Here is an 18383-nt window from a genome sequence, read left to right on the forward strand (position 1 = left end):
CTACTATGTGTGGCCCAGCATAGGGATAAAAGTCCTGGCCTTTAAGGAACTTAAACTGAGTAGATAAGTTATAAATCCTTCAAACTGAGAACACTATTTTACAAATGGATCTTATTTTATTTCTGGCATTGGAAGGCCAAACAAGTCCGTATATATTTTGGCCATTGTATTTCCATACTTCATTGGTTTTCCTTATTCATTGGAAAAGCAATGTAGATAGAGGAAGTTGCCTAAGAACGATTTCCAGATTTGCTAAGGCAGAAAAAATCTGACAGAACATCTCTGATGTTTTAACTATTTTACTACGCCTTTTGAGCATCACTGTTGACAACCAGTGGCATTGGATCTAATAGAAAGCCAGAGAGCTATTCATCGCATACCTTGAAACACAAAGCTTTCATATGGAGGTCAGGCCAAGGTCAAGACTGACATGAAGCATTCCTTGTTGAAATGCAGTATTAGAATGATTCTTACATTTTAAAGTTGAATATTTAAGCAGAAACATTAATTGTATAAGGAAAAGATCAGGAATATAGAAATATTTTATATAAATACTGTTGAAAATGATGCCTTCTTAGGTATTATACTTCTGGCATTTAAAGTTTTTACATTTATTAATAATTCATTGAAATTATGAGTATGCAGTTAATGAATTGTTTGAAAAGGCATATTAAGTTTTCTGATTCATGGCTATGTGGTTTAGGTTTTATTCACAGTTTCCTGAATCTTCTGCTTAATTGTGACACAGCACATGGATCTTGGATCAGATCCATGGGGTTTATGAGTTCAGCTCCTTTATAACTGCTGGAAGCTGTATGTAAGTAATGCAAACATATCATAATAAATGGTTCGTGCCCTGTGATTGCCTGAATATCTTAAATAAAATGAGGGGAAAACACTATTTAGACCTAATTCGTTAGGTCCAAGTTCTATTGTATGGAGCTCTGATTGTCTTTAAAAATTTTTGGTTTTATATTTCTACTCTCTCCTATATATCTTATTCTATTACTGGGCTTTCAGAATTATCATTTACAGTGATTCATTTCAGTCCTGAGTTTTGTTAACCAAAAGTGAAACTTAGTATTATGAATAAGATTTTAAACCTTTTATATCCTGTATTGTAAAGATGTAGACACAGAAAAAAATGCATAAAATGAGTTCTTGATACTACACCTAAGATCTAAATTTAAGCCTAGATATTTTCTACTAACCACCATGTGATCTACAAAATGAAATAATTTGCTATGACAGCTTGTGATTGACAAGAATATGTGTGAGCACATTTAAAATAGGCCATCTTTTCATGTAGAAGTGTCAGTGAAATGATGGATTCTCATCATTTTAATTATTGATGATTTGGAAATATTTCAATTCCATGACACACAAGACACATTCTAAATAGCAGCATAACACTTTTTCTCATATCTGCGTCCATAATGAAATGTTCTGTCATATTTTGTTTTTCAAAAAATGCATTAGTTTAATGAACCTGGATTCATGCATTATATTCTCTTCCATTATATGTCTACTGAATTTGTTGATTTTTAAATTGTTTTGTTAAAAGCACAAGTTTCAATAGGTGACCCACTACTCACATCACATCATACCTTAATATTTCTGCTGCTAGATCTCAAGACAGAACGCTATAGTTCTGCCTACACGAATGGCTGCTTTAGTCTTGCCAAAGCAGATACCAGCCTTTGTGGTGTTCACCTGCAGGGCATTCAGTCAGCTATGGTAGTTAGTACTGACTTTCCCAAATTCCCTTTTATCTTTTGGTTTGAATAGTGTATTTATTAGGTTAGATTGTTTGTGCATTTTAACTTCCACTACTCTATATATATTCAAAAGGAGGAAGATGGCATTATATGGAGAAAAAAATAACCATTTTCTTCTCAGATAGCATATGATCCTTCTATTTCTGTAAGTGAGGGTAAAACTATAGGAAAAATATTTTATGTATTTTCTACTCCAAAGTTTTAAATCTGTAAATAAAAGAATAGAATATCCTTACTATATAAAATAGATGTGGATTTCAAGACAATTATGAGATGGACCAATAAAGTGTTCTTAGCCAGTAGGAAAATCTATAGCCTGCATGTGACTGGCAGCATCTCTTTATATTGTCAAATACCAAATCATTGAAAAACACCTAAATTCTTGACATAACCACAAAATGTTGAATTATATTCATTCACAGGGACTGCATTTGTTTACTATACAGATGCTTGCAAACCTATACTGTTCTGTTAACTTGTATGCCTTTACAAAATTGAAAATGAAACAGTTACCTCTAAATCAAATCACTTAGTTGTCTGCCTACACTGCTTGTTACTTTACCTGATAATTCATTTATATATTCTATACTTATGCTTTCTGAGCGGTTTGCTATTCGAACTTTTCACTTTTGAAGGCTTTAGATATCTTGTTAGGAGAGTTGTGAGAAATGCATTATTGTTTATTTTAAAGGACACTAGACTCGAAGTCAGATGATGTTGCAAGATTCTAGTCCCTGTGTCTGGTCTTGGGCAAACTGGTTTGTACTTCAATGTCCTTATCTGTAATACAGATGAAGTAATACTTTAAATGACTCTTGGATATTTCTAATAAAGGTAAATTATTTGAAAATTAAGTGTCTATAAACCCCTTGTCTAAACAGAAAACTTAGAATACCGTCTTGTAAACATAACTAAGACTTCAAGTTAGTGAGAACCTTGTGTCCACTTTTACCTTCCTAGAATAGCTGGCTGGGTTCAGGAAAATAACAATAACAAACTTTGCTTCTACTTTCTTCATCACTGCCAGGAAACCAAACTAGAGTGTGAACCTGGGCCAGTCACTTAATCTCACTAAGCCTGAGTTTCTTCATCCGTAAATTGAGCATAGTAGTTTACACCTCAGCCAGGTGTGGTGGCTCTCACCTGTAATCCCAGCACTTTGAGAGGCCGAGGCAAGCAAATCATGAGGTTAAGAGATCAACTGCATCCTGGCCAACATGGGGAAACCCCATCTCTACTAAAAATACAAAAATTAGCTGGGCATGGTGGCACGCGCCTGTGGTCCCAGACACTCAGGAGACTGAGGCAGGAGAATTACTTGAACCTGGGAGGCAGAGGTTGCAGTGAGCTGAGATCATGCCACGGCACTCCAGCCTGGCGACACAGCGAGACTCTGTCTCAAAGAAACAAAAAACAAAACAAAACAAAAGTTTAGATCTTGCAGATATATTATGGGAAGTAAAGAAGATGATATAAAAACCTGGCATATGATAGTTACTTAAAATATTATTTTTCTACCTGCCCTTATTTATTTTCCTTCTTTTGCTCCATCCTTTCTAGGTATGTTTCCACAAGGTTTTCATACAAGTTGTCACACATATCTGATTTTACTAACAAAGGTATTTGCTAGGTCTGAGATCTCGAAGTAAATACAACCAAATTAAAATACCTGCCAAGCAGTTATATATACGGCATGATATGGGAATCTGAGTTAAAGACTTTGAACTCTCAATATCTATGTGTAGGTCAAAATCAAGGCCTTTTATAAAAGCAGCCCCAAGTGGTCTTAATCTGCTCCATTCCAAAAGTTGTACTTTAAAATATGTTCATGACCCAGGGCTAGCCTTAACTTTAAGCTGCCATAACTTATTTAAAGAAAGTTCATAGAAAAGTTCAGGGAAAGGGTGACAACATTTTGATTGGCACAATAGATGGGATGTTTGTAATTTTAATCAAATGTAAATTGAAGACATACTTCAAATGCTATGTCAGACTAGTGTTACTGAGTTAAAATCTAATGACAACCACTGTCATTATTAGTTAAATATAGCCATCATGCCTATAGCAATAAATGATGACACTTAAGAACATGCAGAAACAAAGAGCACAAGTATTTAGAGAAAAGGGAGTGACTAGAAACTCGGTTGAATGCAGGAATGTGACCTGGATTTAATCTATTTACCAAACATAGAAGCAATTGTATTTTGGGCAGATGATATAATTGAATATAGCAGTATGTTTTCTTACTGTCAGAGCATTTGTATTTTATAAACTCATCTTGCACTCATGAAATGATGTGCTTATTCATATTTAATGTCATTATCTATACCTATTTGACAGTCATAGCATTGTGTTTTCAAATTTATTGCCCAACTACAAGAGAACGAATTTTTAAAATTAGGATTTTTAATAAGCTTGTGGATAGGAAGTTGCAAGTTTGCTACTTTTTATTCTAGAATTAAAATAAGGCAGTATTCTTTTGGTACAAGCAAAATGGAAAATTATAATGTTGGAAGCATCCAAATTTATTTAATTTTGTGACAGACATTGGCTTTTTTGAAGTAGACTGAGGAAATATAATTATATTGTAGTTAGACCTTTTAACAGAAAGGCAAGCTAAGAAGTGCTTTATCTTTTTCATGGTTTGGTTAAAAATAAACCATGAAAATAAAATAAGACATGGATTTTATGAACTAAAATATAATCTGTGGTTGGAACATAAAGTTCTCTGAGTGCTTTGGGAAAGTAAGTATATGAACAGTCAGGCAGACATGGCAGTCCCTGAGCAGCTGAGATACCACCCTTTTGGGCACTATTTTCCAAGGTTATGCTAAACCTTAGGTCTTCACTAGAGTCTGGTCACCACCTGCATCCTAACCCAGCAGAATCTTAACTTTCCAGAGAAAAGTACCTAAGGAGAGGAAGACTGGGACAGGTCTAGGTCTGATTGCTTTGGAAGCCACCGTGTGTGGCTAGCAAATTTAGAGGGGATAAGGTGATCAGGTGAGACAAGGGCCCTTTCTTTGGCAGTTGGTTGTATAGGACAGAGACCTTGCTGAAAGAACTATTGACAAAGTAGTGATTCAAGAACTGTTCAAAGGGAAAAAGGTAGAGATTCAAGAACATTCCAAAGGAGAAAAGGTTGAGACTCAAAAATAATCCAAAGGGGAACTCAGATGTTACTGCTGTTGAGATTTGTGAACTCTGAATATCTGAGACAGGTCTCAGTCAATTTAGGAAGCTTATTTTGCCAAAGTTAAGGATACATGTCCGTGACACAGCCTCAGGAGGTCCTGATGACAGTTGCCCAAGGTGGTCCGAGCACAGCTTGGTTTTCTACATTTGAGGGAGACATGAGACATCAATCAATATATGTAAGGTGAACATTGGTTTGGTCCAGAAAAGCGGGACAACTCAAAGCAAAGATGGGGCAACTCGAAGTGGGGAGGGGCCATTAAGGTCAAAGGTACATAAGAGACAAATGATTGCATTCTTTTGAGTCTCTGATTAGCCTTTTAACCTGACTCTTATAAAGGTACCAGATAGCCTGAGTCCCAGGAGTTGAAAATTTTTGAATTTTTGGAGATGAGAAAGTTAATGAAAGACAGAAATGTAGGAAGCATTAGGAAGCATTTGTTAATAATGGCTAGTATGAGGGCCGGGCATGGTGGCTTACGTCTGTAATCCCAGCACTTTGGGAGACCGATGTTGGCAGATCACAAGGTCAGGAGTTTGAGACCAGCCTGGCCAATATGGTGAAACCCTGTCTCTACTAAAAATATGAAAAATTAGCTGGGCGCGGTGGTGCATGCCTGTTGTTCCAGTTACTCAGGAGGCTGAGGCAAGAGACTTGCTTGAACCTGGGAGATGGAGGTTGCAGTGAGTTGAGATCATGCCACTGCACTCCAGCCTGGGTGACATAGCGAGACTCTGTCTCAAAAAAATAATAAAAATAAAAATAAATTAAAAAATAATAATGGCTAGTATGTTTTCCTAGAAATTCAAAGTAGATTTAGATGGCATTAGGGTTCTTGTTTGAATTGCTTGGTTCCCTGCCCCACATGCCCTATAGTCTCCTCACTATTTTGTTGCTACTCACTCCACTCACCCCCAGCCTTTGAGAATAGCCTCTTCCTCACCAGGGTTGAAGCCTTGTCAAGTCTTTGCTGGCCACCTTCAGTTTCTTTGTGTTGTCATGGAAGAGTCAGATTCTGTTTTTCTTCTTGCCTCTGGATGTAATAATGCTTACATTACCCTGGCTGTCAGCCCTCGAACCACATTTCTTGATATGAAAACACATGTCCTCGGAGTGGTGACGTACAGAAGAATCACTTCCTGTTGCTAAATAGGAGGGTTCCCCAGTTGATATGGTCTGGATCTGTGTCCCCACGGAAATCTCATATTGAATTGTAATCTGAAATGTAATCCCCTAATGTTGGGGAAGATACCTCATGGGAGGTAATTAGATCATGGGGGTGGTCCCCCCCATGCTGTTCTCATAATAGTGAGTGAGTTCTTACTAGATCTGGTGGCTTTATAAGGGGCTTTTTGCCTCTTTGCTCTGCACTTCTCCTTCCTGCCATACTGTGAAGAGGGATGTGTTTGCTTCTCCTTCCACCGTGATTCTAAGTTTCCTGAGGCCCCCCTACCCATGCTGAACTGTAAGTCAATTAAACCTCTTTTTAAATAAATTACCCAGTCTTGGGTATGTCTTTATTAGCGGTGTGAAAATGCACTAATACAGTAAATTGGTACCAGGTAGTGGAGCGCTGCTGTAAAGATCCCCATAAATGAAGCAACTTTGGAACTAGGTAATGGGCAGAGGTTGGGACAGTTTGGAGGGCCTAGAAGAAGACAGAAAGATGTGGGAAATTTTGGAATGTCCTAGAGACTTGTTGAATGGCTTTGACCAAAATGCTGTTGTTGGCTGGAGCAATAAGGGAAGATCTTAAACTGGATCCTGAAAGGACTTGAGTCTGAATAGGTGAAGTATGGGGTTAAAAGTGAACAGGGTTAATGAACAGATTTGCTTAGGTAAAATAGTGATTCAAACTAGGGTAAGACAAGAACAGAAAGTTTCAATGGCATCAGATTGTCTGTAAACTCTTCTGTTAGACATAAGGTTAGGAAAAAGGACTTATGTCTTTTTTCATATTCCTTGCACAGAATCTGGCACATGGGATATACTCAACAAGTATTTGTTGACTGCCTGACAGACCCCTGATGGGCTGACTGACTGGCTGGCTGGCTGACTGACTGACTTGGAGAAAACTTCAAAAACTAGTTCCAAGAGTTTTCTCTTTAGGTAATGATAAAATTGATGTCTTAGGAAAATTCAGCTGTGATTGGTGTATAGAATGTCCGATGTGGTGGAGAAGAATCATATACAATTAGAAAGCTCTTGCAGATTTTAGGAGACTGAGAGAGAAATGGACAAATGGGTCTGGTTGGAAATGGAAAAAAAATGATGCTTTTAAGAGTTACTGTGAAGAAGGAATAACTGAGAGGTCTCCCTTCCTTTACCGTGTCTCAGGTCAGATTCCCTAGAAGCAGAACCTGAGATGAGGATTTTAGTGCAAGAGACTTTTTGATGGAATACTCTCAGTTGAACCATGTAAGGGAGTGAGAGAAGGAGCCTAGAGCAGAGGAAGAAGCACGGCCGAGACATGTGCCCACTGGAAATCTAGCCCCAGTCTGGAATGTGAAAGATACCAGAGAATTGCTCCCCTTTGAGGCAAGAGGACTGGCTACTGTGTCCCAGAATCAGTCAATCATTGACTGTGGGCTGTTTTCCTAGGTAGGAGGGAGGAGATCACAACCTTGCAGGCATTTCCTGACTAGGTTTCTTTCAGTCAAAGGTAATTCTCAGAAGGGTGCAGCTGTGTGATGGTCACAGCCAGGACTCACAGCAACTGGAGTTTGGGTGCACTAGCCTGCTAAAAGGCACCTTGGTGGGACACCAATAGTGTCTACTACACTATGCACTATAGTCGACCCTTTATATGCACGGGTTCTGCTTCTGTGGGTTCAACCAAATGTGGATAAAAAATACTCAGAAAAAAAGAGTTATAAAAATAACAATAGAACAATAAAAAATAATATAAGCAAAAATACAGTATAACAACTATTTACTTAGCATTCACATTGTATTAGGTATTATAAATAATCTAGAGATGATTTAAAGTACACAGGGGGATGTGTGCAGGTTATATACAAATACACCTACATTTTATATAAAGGACTTGAGCATCTACAGATTTTGTTATCCTAGGGGTCTTGATAGCAAGCCTCCATGGATACCCAGGGACAACTGTACTTTCTTCACATAGCACCCTGCTGAGAATCTTCCAACAGCTTCCTGTCACATCCAGAATAAATCCAAATCCTTTATCTTGACCTGAACAATGTGGCCCCTTTGTGCCTCTTCGACTTTAACAAGGACAATCTTTCTGGGGAGAGACAATAAGAAGTAAAGCAAAGCAATAAAAACTTAATATAAAATCCATCCTTCCTTAATTAATAATTCATTGAACCTCCCTTCTTTTCGAGATCATTAGAAGCATCTACAATCTCCCTCTCTTCCTTCCTTCCTCTCACTCTCTCGCTCTTTCTCTCCCTCCCCCTCTCCCTCCCTCCCTCCCTTCCTTCCTTCCTTCCTTCTTTCTCTTTCGTTTCTTCTTTCTTTCTTTCTTTCTTTCTTTCTTTCTTTCTTTCTTTCTTTCTTTCTTTCTTTCTTTTTCTTTTTTTTTCTCTTTGCTCTCTTGCTTTCTTTCTCTCCCTCCCTGTCTCCCTCTTTCTTTCTTTTTCTTTCTTTCTCTCTCTTTATTTCTCTCCCTCTCTCTCTCCCTCCTTCCCTCCCTCCCTCTTTCCTCCCTTCCCTTCTTTCTTTCTTTCTTTCTTTCTTTTCTTTCTTTCTTTCTTTCTTCTTTTTTTCTTCTTTCTTTCTTTCTTTCTTTCTTCTTTCTCCTTCTTCCTTCCTACTTCCTTCCTTCCTCCTTCCTTCCTTCCTTCCTTCCTTCCTTCCTTCCTTCCTTCCTTCCTTCCCTCCCTCCCTCCCTCCCTCCCCTTCTGTCCTTCCTTCTCTCAGTAAGCCTGAGGGTCTGCAGGAGATCAGGGTGTATTTCAGTCCTTATCTCAACCACATAAGATAGACACTCCCAGAGTGGCCATCTATAGACCTATCCCCAGGAATGCATTCCTTCCCCAGGGTCTCAATTATAAATATTCCTTGCTGGGAAAAGAATTCAGCAACATTTCTCCTACTTGCACGCCTGTTTATAGGCTCCCTGCGAGAAGAAAAGTATGGCTCTATTCTGCCCGACCCCACAGGCAGTCAGACCTTATGATTATCTTCCCTCGTTCCCGGAAAATCGCTGTTATTCTGTTCTTTTTCAGGGTGCACTGATTTCATATTGTTCAAACACACATATTTTACAGTCAATTTGTACATTAGTGGTCCTAAGGTGACATACATTCTCAACTTATGAAGATGACAGGATTAAGAGATTAAAGTAAAGACAGGCATAAGAAATTATAAGAGTATTGACTGGGGAAGTGACAAATGTCCATGAAATCTTCACAATTTATGTTCAGAGATTGCAGTAAAGACAGGTGTAAGAAATTATAAAAGTATTAATTTTGGGAACTGATAAATGTCCATGCAATCTTCATCCCTATCAGGTAGTGGAGTGATGCTCACTAGATAATTTTTAATGAGAAATCTGAGATTCAGAGAGGTATAGTACATCTAGTGTCACTAAGAAACAGAGTTAGGGTTCAAGCATAGTTTGAAGGTAGAGGTAATACCCTTTCACCATGCAGATTATGAGTAAACTCCCATTAAACTACAATAATTCATTCGTTTTTTTTTTCCCTCTGTGAGAGATTTTTTTTTTTCCCCAGAGAAATACTGACTGACAATGATCAGCACCTATGGGATCTCCTCCTCTTCTTTTTTTCTTCTTTATTTATTGAGGTCACATAATGCAAAATTAATAATTTTAAAGTGAGCAATTTAGTAACATTTAGTGCATCCACACTGTCATGTAACTAATACCTCTATCTAGTTCCAAAATATTTCCATCATTTCAAAATAGAACGCCTTACCCATTAAGCTTCTCTTCAGTCCCCTCTCTTCCCTGCTGCTGGCAACCATCAATGTATGTTCTGTTTTTATAGATTTACCTATTCTGATATTTCATGTAAATGGAATCATACAATATGTCACCTTTTTTATGTCTGGCTTCTTTCATTTAGCATAATGTTTTTGAGGTTTGTCCATATTGTAGCAAGTATCAGTACTTCATTCTTTTTTATGACTGAATAATATTCCATCTATGTTATACATTGTACTACCGTTGTACCAGTCATTCCATAATGACCATATAATGTTTATCCATTAATCTATTGATGGACATTTGGTTACCACATGTTGGCTATTGTAAATAGTGCTGCTATGAACATGTGTGTACATGTACTTACTTGGGTATCTGTTTTCAATTCTTTTGGCTATTTATGAACTCATTAACTTATAGCTCATTTTTCTATTATAATTTCTAATTCCTATTAATTTCAGTTTACAAAATGAAAACACACAGTAACAAATTTCTGTTAAATTGTTTTTTCTCTTTTTGAAGGCTTATGTCTATAGTCTTATAATCTAGTTTTAATTTAATCAGCAAGTTTTGTTTATCTGCTATGGTATGTGTGTTTTTATATGTGTGTATGTTTGTGGGTAACAGAGAGAGAAAGAAGTGGGGGAGAATAGAGGGTTTTTTAAATATAGCCATTCTGAGACTTGAAGGTTATTACAACCACTGGCTTATTTTTCATATCAATATTGGCAGATTTTATGTAAAGTAACATTTCTAGGTCAAAGAGGCCAAGTTTCTTTCAAGGTAAGTGCTAACAGAAAGATCATTTGAAAATCTGGGCAAATTTCAATGCAAAATAGCAATAAATGCAGCTATTTTCAGTTATCTGTAAATAAATTTATGTTTCTCTCAGAACAAATAAGAGCAGATGAGGGAGGGATCATTGTATTTTTGTAATTCATGTTAGAAGAAAATATGATTAAAATAAATTGAATGCAAAAATAAGTAGCTCAGGTGCAAATTATTTATTTATGAAACAAAACCTCTTGAAAAGAGAAGAATGCTGACAGCAACTTAGAATGCAATATACTGCACTCCTATTCTTACCCTTACATTTTCAAAGTCAAACATAGTAATTTAGTTGTGCTCCTGTTTATATTAGTGGGAGTTTTAAAACTTAAATTTCTGCACACAGCTTTGAAAATGTATAGGTCAAAATAAACTGTTAATGAAAAACTGTTTTTCATTTTCAGTGAAATAGTTTATATCTCTCACCAAGGATGTCCTAGAAGGCACCTTCCTTCTAGTCACAGGAGAAGAATTATAGTATAATGTTACTATTGGTCAGCATCTTTAAAGCAACATGGATAAGAAATCATATTAAAAAGACAAGAAATGTTTCCCAACCCTAAAGAACATAAAAGTTCAGGACCTATGTAGTTTCATAGTAAGCAAAGGACATTGGACATTTTCAATGGACCCTTTCAGCTGGGTGCGTATAATCAGTAATAGAGGCATGCTAAGGTGAATTTTAATTAGGGACTAAATTGTGGTATTACTCTTTCATACCCTGAACATCTGTTCCCTTCAGAAATGATGATTTATGCAGGCTATCAGAGCAGACAGCTTGCTACAGCTTATGTCACGGTTAGTAAGAAGCTGGTGGTAGCATTTCAGAAAACCCAGCATCTAAATGGAGACTGGCCAGTGTATAATATACAGGTAGTAAAGGGAGGGAAGTATGATGTGTCCATTTTTAATTTTGAAGCCAAATATTGACTTGACTTAAAAAATTATCTTCTAGACCATCTGTTGTTAATGAAGAAAGTAACTTGGACAATGAATGGGTTGATGCTTCCTACTGATGTCAAAAGATGGAAAACCAAGCCTGTTCTTTCTGTTAGAATGAAGAAACTTACTGAGAGGACCTCAGTCCGAATTCTGTTCTTTAAGAATGGCATGGGGCAGGATGGGCATGTGATTACAGTGGGAAAAGAAACAATGAAAAAGGTAATTTTATATTAAATATTGAACTATGAATTCAATTTCAAAATTTTGTGGCTTTTGAAATGTGTTATTTTTTTCTTCTAAATATCAATGTCAACAAACTGAAATATTAAGAAAACATTATATAGAACTAAAAAATTCTATATAAACCTGTTTATAAGTCTGTTTATTGCACTAATACCGTAAATTACCATAGCAAAGCAACAATATTTCAGGAAATTATTTGGCTAACATAGTCAGTCATTCACCTAGTTAAAATGTTATGTTTATACTAGAGAAAACATTCTAAACATTCTATTTAGTTACAATATTTTATAAGCTATTTAGATCGAAGCCAGTCTAACCTAGCTTCCAGTCTCAAGTCTGCCTCTTTTCATTTAGAATACTGGTAAGACCTAAAAGTATCCTTGCTCCTCTAAAGAATTAGCAAAGCCCCAAATCACTAAAGTGCAGTTTCAAAGTGTTCATAGAAGTTTTAAAAACAAATCTAAGGGGCCCAAGGAAAATCATGAAACAAGCAAACTTAAAAAAAAAAGTTAAATTATTACTTGTCATACAAACGCATGTTTTTTAGAAGGTGTTTGTACTTTCTAAAACATCTTTGATATTAAAAAAATACCGAGGAGCTAATGGGAATTTGAAACACACACACACATTTTTATACAGATAAGGATTTTTCAACCAATTTTAAAGCAACCTAATAATAATATAGTAACAAATGTGTTGAGAATGTATGAGAGACAGTAAAACATAACCAAATGCCTAGGCTTGAATCTTGGCTTCACCATTCACTAACTATGAGGCCTTGGACACCTTTGTTTCCCTGAGCCTCAGTTTCTTCATCTAAAAAAACAGAGATAACAGTAGTACCTACTTCATAGAGTTGCTGCGAGGATTTAACGTGATATTATGCATGGAGTACAATGCCTGGCACCCAGAAAGTTCCCATTAAATGTTTCTAGTCTCATCTTTGAGACTCATAATATGCACCTAACAGAAATTCGTTTTCTTTCTAATAGAAAATTTTGTTTTGAAATCAAGATAATTTTGTTATACAAAACTATTTCAAATTGAATGTTGCTTGGAACAGGTGAATAGTTGACAGATATTGGAATTTTAATCAAAATATCTACTTCATGTATTTATTTTTGTGGTTGTTTTACAACCACAACTGGTTAAGAGCATTTACCAATGAGCTGGGAAACCTGAGTTTTGTTTCCTTCTCATCTGCAGATTTGGATTATGATAGTAAGGGATATTACACAGCAGAGCAAATTGCTAAGGCAAGTTATAACATCTTCCCTGGCGATTTTGAAAAATAGAGAAGATGGACATATCTCTTGGACTGTTAAAATGTGGTCATTCTTGGAGATAGAAGCTAGGTTAGATAACCTCTTGAGTTCACTTCAGTTCAGTCTCTGTAATTTCATGCCTTAGTGGTAAAATGGGAGTAATAGTCACTCTTACAGATTATATGTTCTTAGATGAAAGGTTGAGTATAAATAAAAATACCACTGCTATTTTGCTTTTTGTCTCAAGAGGAATTTATTTAAAACTGGATGATCAAGGAAGTCTTTAGCTTGCATTTTTCTTTTACAATTTGTAAAAAATATTTAAAGAATTTTCACAAATTCACGATAGAACTCATGATAGAACATGATTTAGTAACAAATGTATTAGTAAATGTTTGCTTCAGTATCACATTTAAGAATGAGGTAAAGAAGAGGAGGCAACAAAATGCTGACCTTGGGTGTCAATAAGAACTTTTTAGAAGGGAAAAATAAGGCTTGCTAATTATTTTGTAAATAAAATTTAAATTTTGAAAGTGTTGTTGATAATCATAGGATCACGCTCCATTTATACATTAAACACCAAATCAGTAATAGAAATAAGGAAGTGTCATAGTCTTAAGAGAAAAGCAAATTATTTTCTCTTTTATGATAAAATATTAGCAATGTTAGCTATTTTTCAATTACTACTAAGTAATATAAAACTGAAGTAGAGTGTAAAGTATTCTAATATGGTGAAGGTTATTGCAATGGGATAAGAAGAGAATTATTGAGGATGAATGGTACAATAAGGTAGTTAAAGCATAAAAGTCCTCTGTGAGCACAGAATAGAGCCAAAGGGAAATGACTGTATGTTAATTAACAAGGAGAAAATCAAAAGGGAATCCATTTATTTACTTTAGGAAGTAATTAAGAAGTTTGAAATGAGGGCCAAAATGATATATTTCTTTACTAAACTCTAGAATACCAGAACTATAGCACATCTCTTTGCAATTTAAATCTGATGATTTTAGAATTACTTGATATGGTTTCAGTAATCACACAGCATGTGCTACTATAGGATATAGGCTAAACCTCTATATCCATAGGTTGAGAAAGGTATTAAGAAAAGTTTGTGGGCATAAGATGCCAAATTAATGGGAAATGAAATATGGCTGATATGGATATACAACTTTGAGATTAGCATCATGGTGGATAAGTTTTATTCTCTTCCAATTACATCTTGGATTCATTTTCAGATAATTGATGGCTGTGTGGATTATTTTATTATTCAAGATAGCATTTCCTTTCTGAAAAATGTTTGATTTTTTTCCAGTAGTTAATAATTATATCTTTCTTACTTGGTTTGCTACTATCACCAATAACATGAAATTACAGTGGTGAAGAAAATGATGGAAAACATAATGAAATGAATGAAACAATAAAAAAAAATTCGCTGTCCTCTTGCTCCCATTTGAACTGGCTGTTTTCTATGATCTCTATGCTGGGATCTGTCTTTACTATCAACCCGAGAATTATCGTTCTCTCTCTCCTGTGTTGGATTTCTTTTCCCTGGTTCCCTAGTTTTCCCGTACCTCATCTATTCTACTGTGTGCATATTCCAGTGGCTTCCCAAAAAAGAGAATATGGATGGTGAATATTTTGAAATCTTGGGAAATGTTTTTTCTTTCAAACATTAAAAGTATTCCTTTATTGATTTTTGTTGCTAGTGTTGCTGCTGAGAAGTCTGATATCATACTGATTCGTCATCCTTTGTAGGTGACACAAAGGATGAAAACATTTAGGACCATCTCTTTATTGACAGTGTTCAAATTTTTTTTCAAGATGTGCTGGATACTCAGGATGTCTTCTGAGTTTGAAAAGTGTCATCCTTTTCTTTTGAGATGTTTTGTTGAACTATATATATTTCTGACAATATCCTTTTACTATAGTTTTTCTGTTATTATTTTATGGAGCTCCTACTTTTGTATGTTGGATCTTATGGACTGAACTAATTTTCTTATCTGGGAGATTTGCTTATCTTTACCTCCCAACCCAGTGAATCTTTTGCTTCTCCTTGTACAGGCCGTTTTTTTGCGGGGGGGTTGGGGGGAGTGGAGGCATTGCTTTTGTTTTATTTGGTTTTGGTCTTTAATGTTACAGACTACAGACTTACTTTAAGTATGAGTTACTCCTCCATCAATATTTAAAAGTGAAGAACCAAAAAGTTGGTTGAAAAGCTATGAGCATAGGTTTGTGTTATTGACAGATGGATTTCATTGGAGAGTGTTTTGACTAGGATTTTTCATTGGGGTTGGGTTCCTAATTATCAGTGTCTTTTCTCTGGAGTTAATCAATTTCAGCAAATAAAGTCCGCCAGTTTGAGCAATGTACTAGCCAAGTGGAGAAGGGGGTTAAGAGTTTCACTTTCAATATGTAGACTTTCATTTAATTCTCCTCTTTTCAGTAAGAGGTTTAGTCTCTCCAGAGAAAAAGTCTCGTGTCTTCTCTTCTGATAGCAAAAGTATAGTTGCCTACCTGGTTGATGTGGGAAGGGTTCTGGAGGTTTATCTGTTTTCTGTATAGTCAATCTGTTTTTAGCCCAACTTTTAGAGGTACCTAATGCCTCAAATTTATGAGCCTTTTTGGGGTTCTGCAATACAAATAAAATGTACTTTTACTAGTTTAAGTTTTGACTTTTCTGGTCTGCTAAATCATTTACCACTTAATTATCTTCCCACCTTTCTGGTTCTCTTTTTTGGAAAATAAATGTTAAGTGTCAATCTTTTAATATTGATAATAATTGATTAATAATTATTGATTTTTATAGATAAAAATGAATAATTCTAATATTTTCTTCCTATCCCAATTGTTTTCCCAGTTTCTTGGGGTTTATGCAGCATAATTTGGCAAACATAGTGTTAGCTTACTTCAATGAGAACAGAATACTTTTCCTCTGTTACCTGGAGGCGTCATATACTTACTGCAGGCAAAAGGTCCACAGTTTTTTCAAAGTGTGGTTCACAGAACACTTTCATCAGAATTGTCTGGCCTTTCTGTTAAAAGTTCAGACTCCCAGGCCCTACTTCACGCCTACTGAGTTAAGAATTCTTGAGTGTGGGCCCTAGTAATCTGAATTTCAACAAATGTCTCCAAATGATTCCTAGCCACTCTAAAGTTTGAGAATTCTTATTCCAGTGTTCTAAAATTTCAAACTTACTAATTGATGGAAATCTTCACAGACTTCCTTTTTGCTTGTTCTCCTGTACTTCTCATATAATTTAAGAGAAAAAAAAAACTTGTGAGACAGAATAAAAGAGGTTGGGGGAAATTAGATAACTAGTTGTTAGATTAGAATGAGTGCAGGGAGTTCAGAAATCAGGAAATAGAAAACATCTACAAGCGGGCAGAAAAAGAGTGGTTATATGTAGCAAGTCTGGCTTAGGAAAAAAATATTCCCTTCATATTTATATATAAACATATTTCATTGTAATTACTTTTTCCTGTTATTACTGAAAAAACATAAGTATTGCGGGAATTACTCCTATATGAATTTCAAGGTATAAATAAGCAATAGACTTTATTAGATGCCTTTAAGCCAGGAGAAATGTGTATTTCTATGATGTTTACCATTTATTAATTAAAAAAACATAATAAGCTTAAACAAAAAAGTAAGAAAAATTTCAAGCTTAAGAAAGGCCCAGTTCAATTGAAATAACACAATATAATGGTATGATTGTGGAATGTTCACACAGAAATTAGTAACTATGGCAGCAGAGATTTTCCCAATAGTGTGGGTAAAATAATTTAGAGAGTATCTTCAGAGATTCAAAAAGGAGCACCTGGGGTAGCAAAATATGATTAAGGATGCTCAACATGGATTCTGACAGAGGAGGTCATGCATATTTAGTATGTTGGAACTTCTTTAAAGAGCTTTTTATGAAATATGAGGAAAAGTCCATTGATACTACTTATTATTGTTATTTAAAAATTAGGCTAGTTTTTTAAACCAGAGATTAATATCTGATTAAAAAAACAAAAGAAGAGTTTTAAAAATATGGAATTTGATAATATGGTTTATTCTCAAGAGACTATGAATAGCCAGTTGCCTTTTCATTATTTAATGTGAATTTCTAGGATTATACAATTGAGTTATTTTAGAATATTATGTCATTATTTATAGTCAGAGTTTTTTCTTAAATGAAATTCTAAAAAAAGCAAAAAGAGAAAGAATGTATTTAATAGAAATAAAAACAAATGAGAATTTTCAGTCTAAAGATTCATTTACCTTACTGATGGTAGTTAAGGATAGTCCTTAATATTATTTAGGGGCAGTTGAGACATAAACATGGCCAGGCGCGGTGGCTCACACCTGTAATCCCAGCACCTTGGTAGGCCGAGGTGGACGGATCACCTAAGGTCAGGAGTTCGAGACCAGCCTGGCCAACATGGTGAAACCCTGTCTCTACTAAAAATATAAAAATTAGCTGGGTATGGTGGCAGGCGCCTGTAATCCCAGCTATTTGGGAGGCTGAGGCAGGAGAATCGCTTGAACCTGAGAGGCAGAGGTTGCAGTGAGCCAAGATCACACCACTGCACTCCAGCCTGGGTGACAGAGCAGTACTCCATCTAAAAAAAAAAAACAACAAAAAAATATAAACACGATATTCAATTTGAAAGGTAAAATGTATTTCTGTGTGTGTGTGTGTTTTTTTTTTTTTTTTTTTTTGAGGCAGAGTCTCGCTCTGTTGCCCAGGCTCGAGTACAGTATTTTTGTGTTTTTTATTAAAATTATTTTATAGTTTTTGTATGTACATTTTGTATTTTAACATATTTTAATTTTTAAGAACATGTAACAATAATGGTTACATTGAAGTGTTTATTAGATTCATGTCCATGCATACCTTATTATTAAAGAATCTTTGATGAATTTTATCGAGTTTCTGGACATTAGAATCACAGGATTTTATGAAGTAATCTAGTCAAGCTACTCAAAAAACTGAAACTTAGACAAGCTAACTACCATATCCAAAGTGGATCAAGTGAAATAGCTGGTACTATAACCCATTTTCTGATTTTAAGAGCAATATTCTTTATTATTCAAAACTTCCCTTAATATTACTTTTTCTTAAATTTTAATTCCCACTGTGTCATGTCTTAAAAATGATTTAACATAACCATAAAAATAAAAACATAAGACATCTGTTTCCAGTTGGAGTAATTAGTATCAGACTAGC

The 18383-nt window shown here is 35.5% G+C and overlaps 1 protein-coding gene across 1 annotated transcript in view; it reads left to right on the plus strand.

The window, feature by feature from the left end:
* Positions 1–18383, plus strand: part of DCDC1 (doublecortin domain containing 1) — a 450202-nt gene that overhangs the window by 18888 nt on the left and 412931 nt on the right. The window contains exon 5 of the mRNA XM_030918251.1: positions 11676–11881. Coding sequence (XP_030774111.1) covers positions 11676–11881 — 206 coding nt within the window. The remainder of the gene's footprint in view (positions 1–11675; positions 11882–18383) is intronic.

The sequence above is a fragment of the Rhinopithecus roxellana genome, chromosome 15 (genome assembly GCF_007565055.1).
Source record: "Rhinopithecus roxellana isolate Shanxi Qingling chromosome 15, ASM756505v1, whole genome shotgun sequence".
Taxonomy (NCBI): domain Eukaryota; kingdom Metazoa; phylum Chordata; class Mammalia; order Primates; family Cercopithecidae; genus Rhinopithecus; species Rhinopithecus roxellana.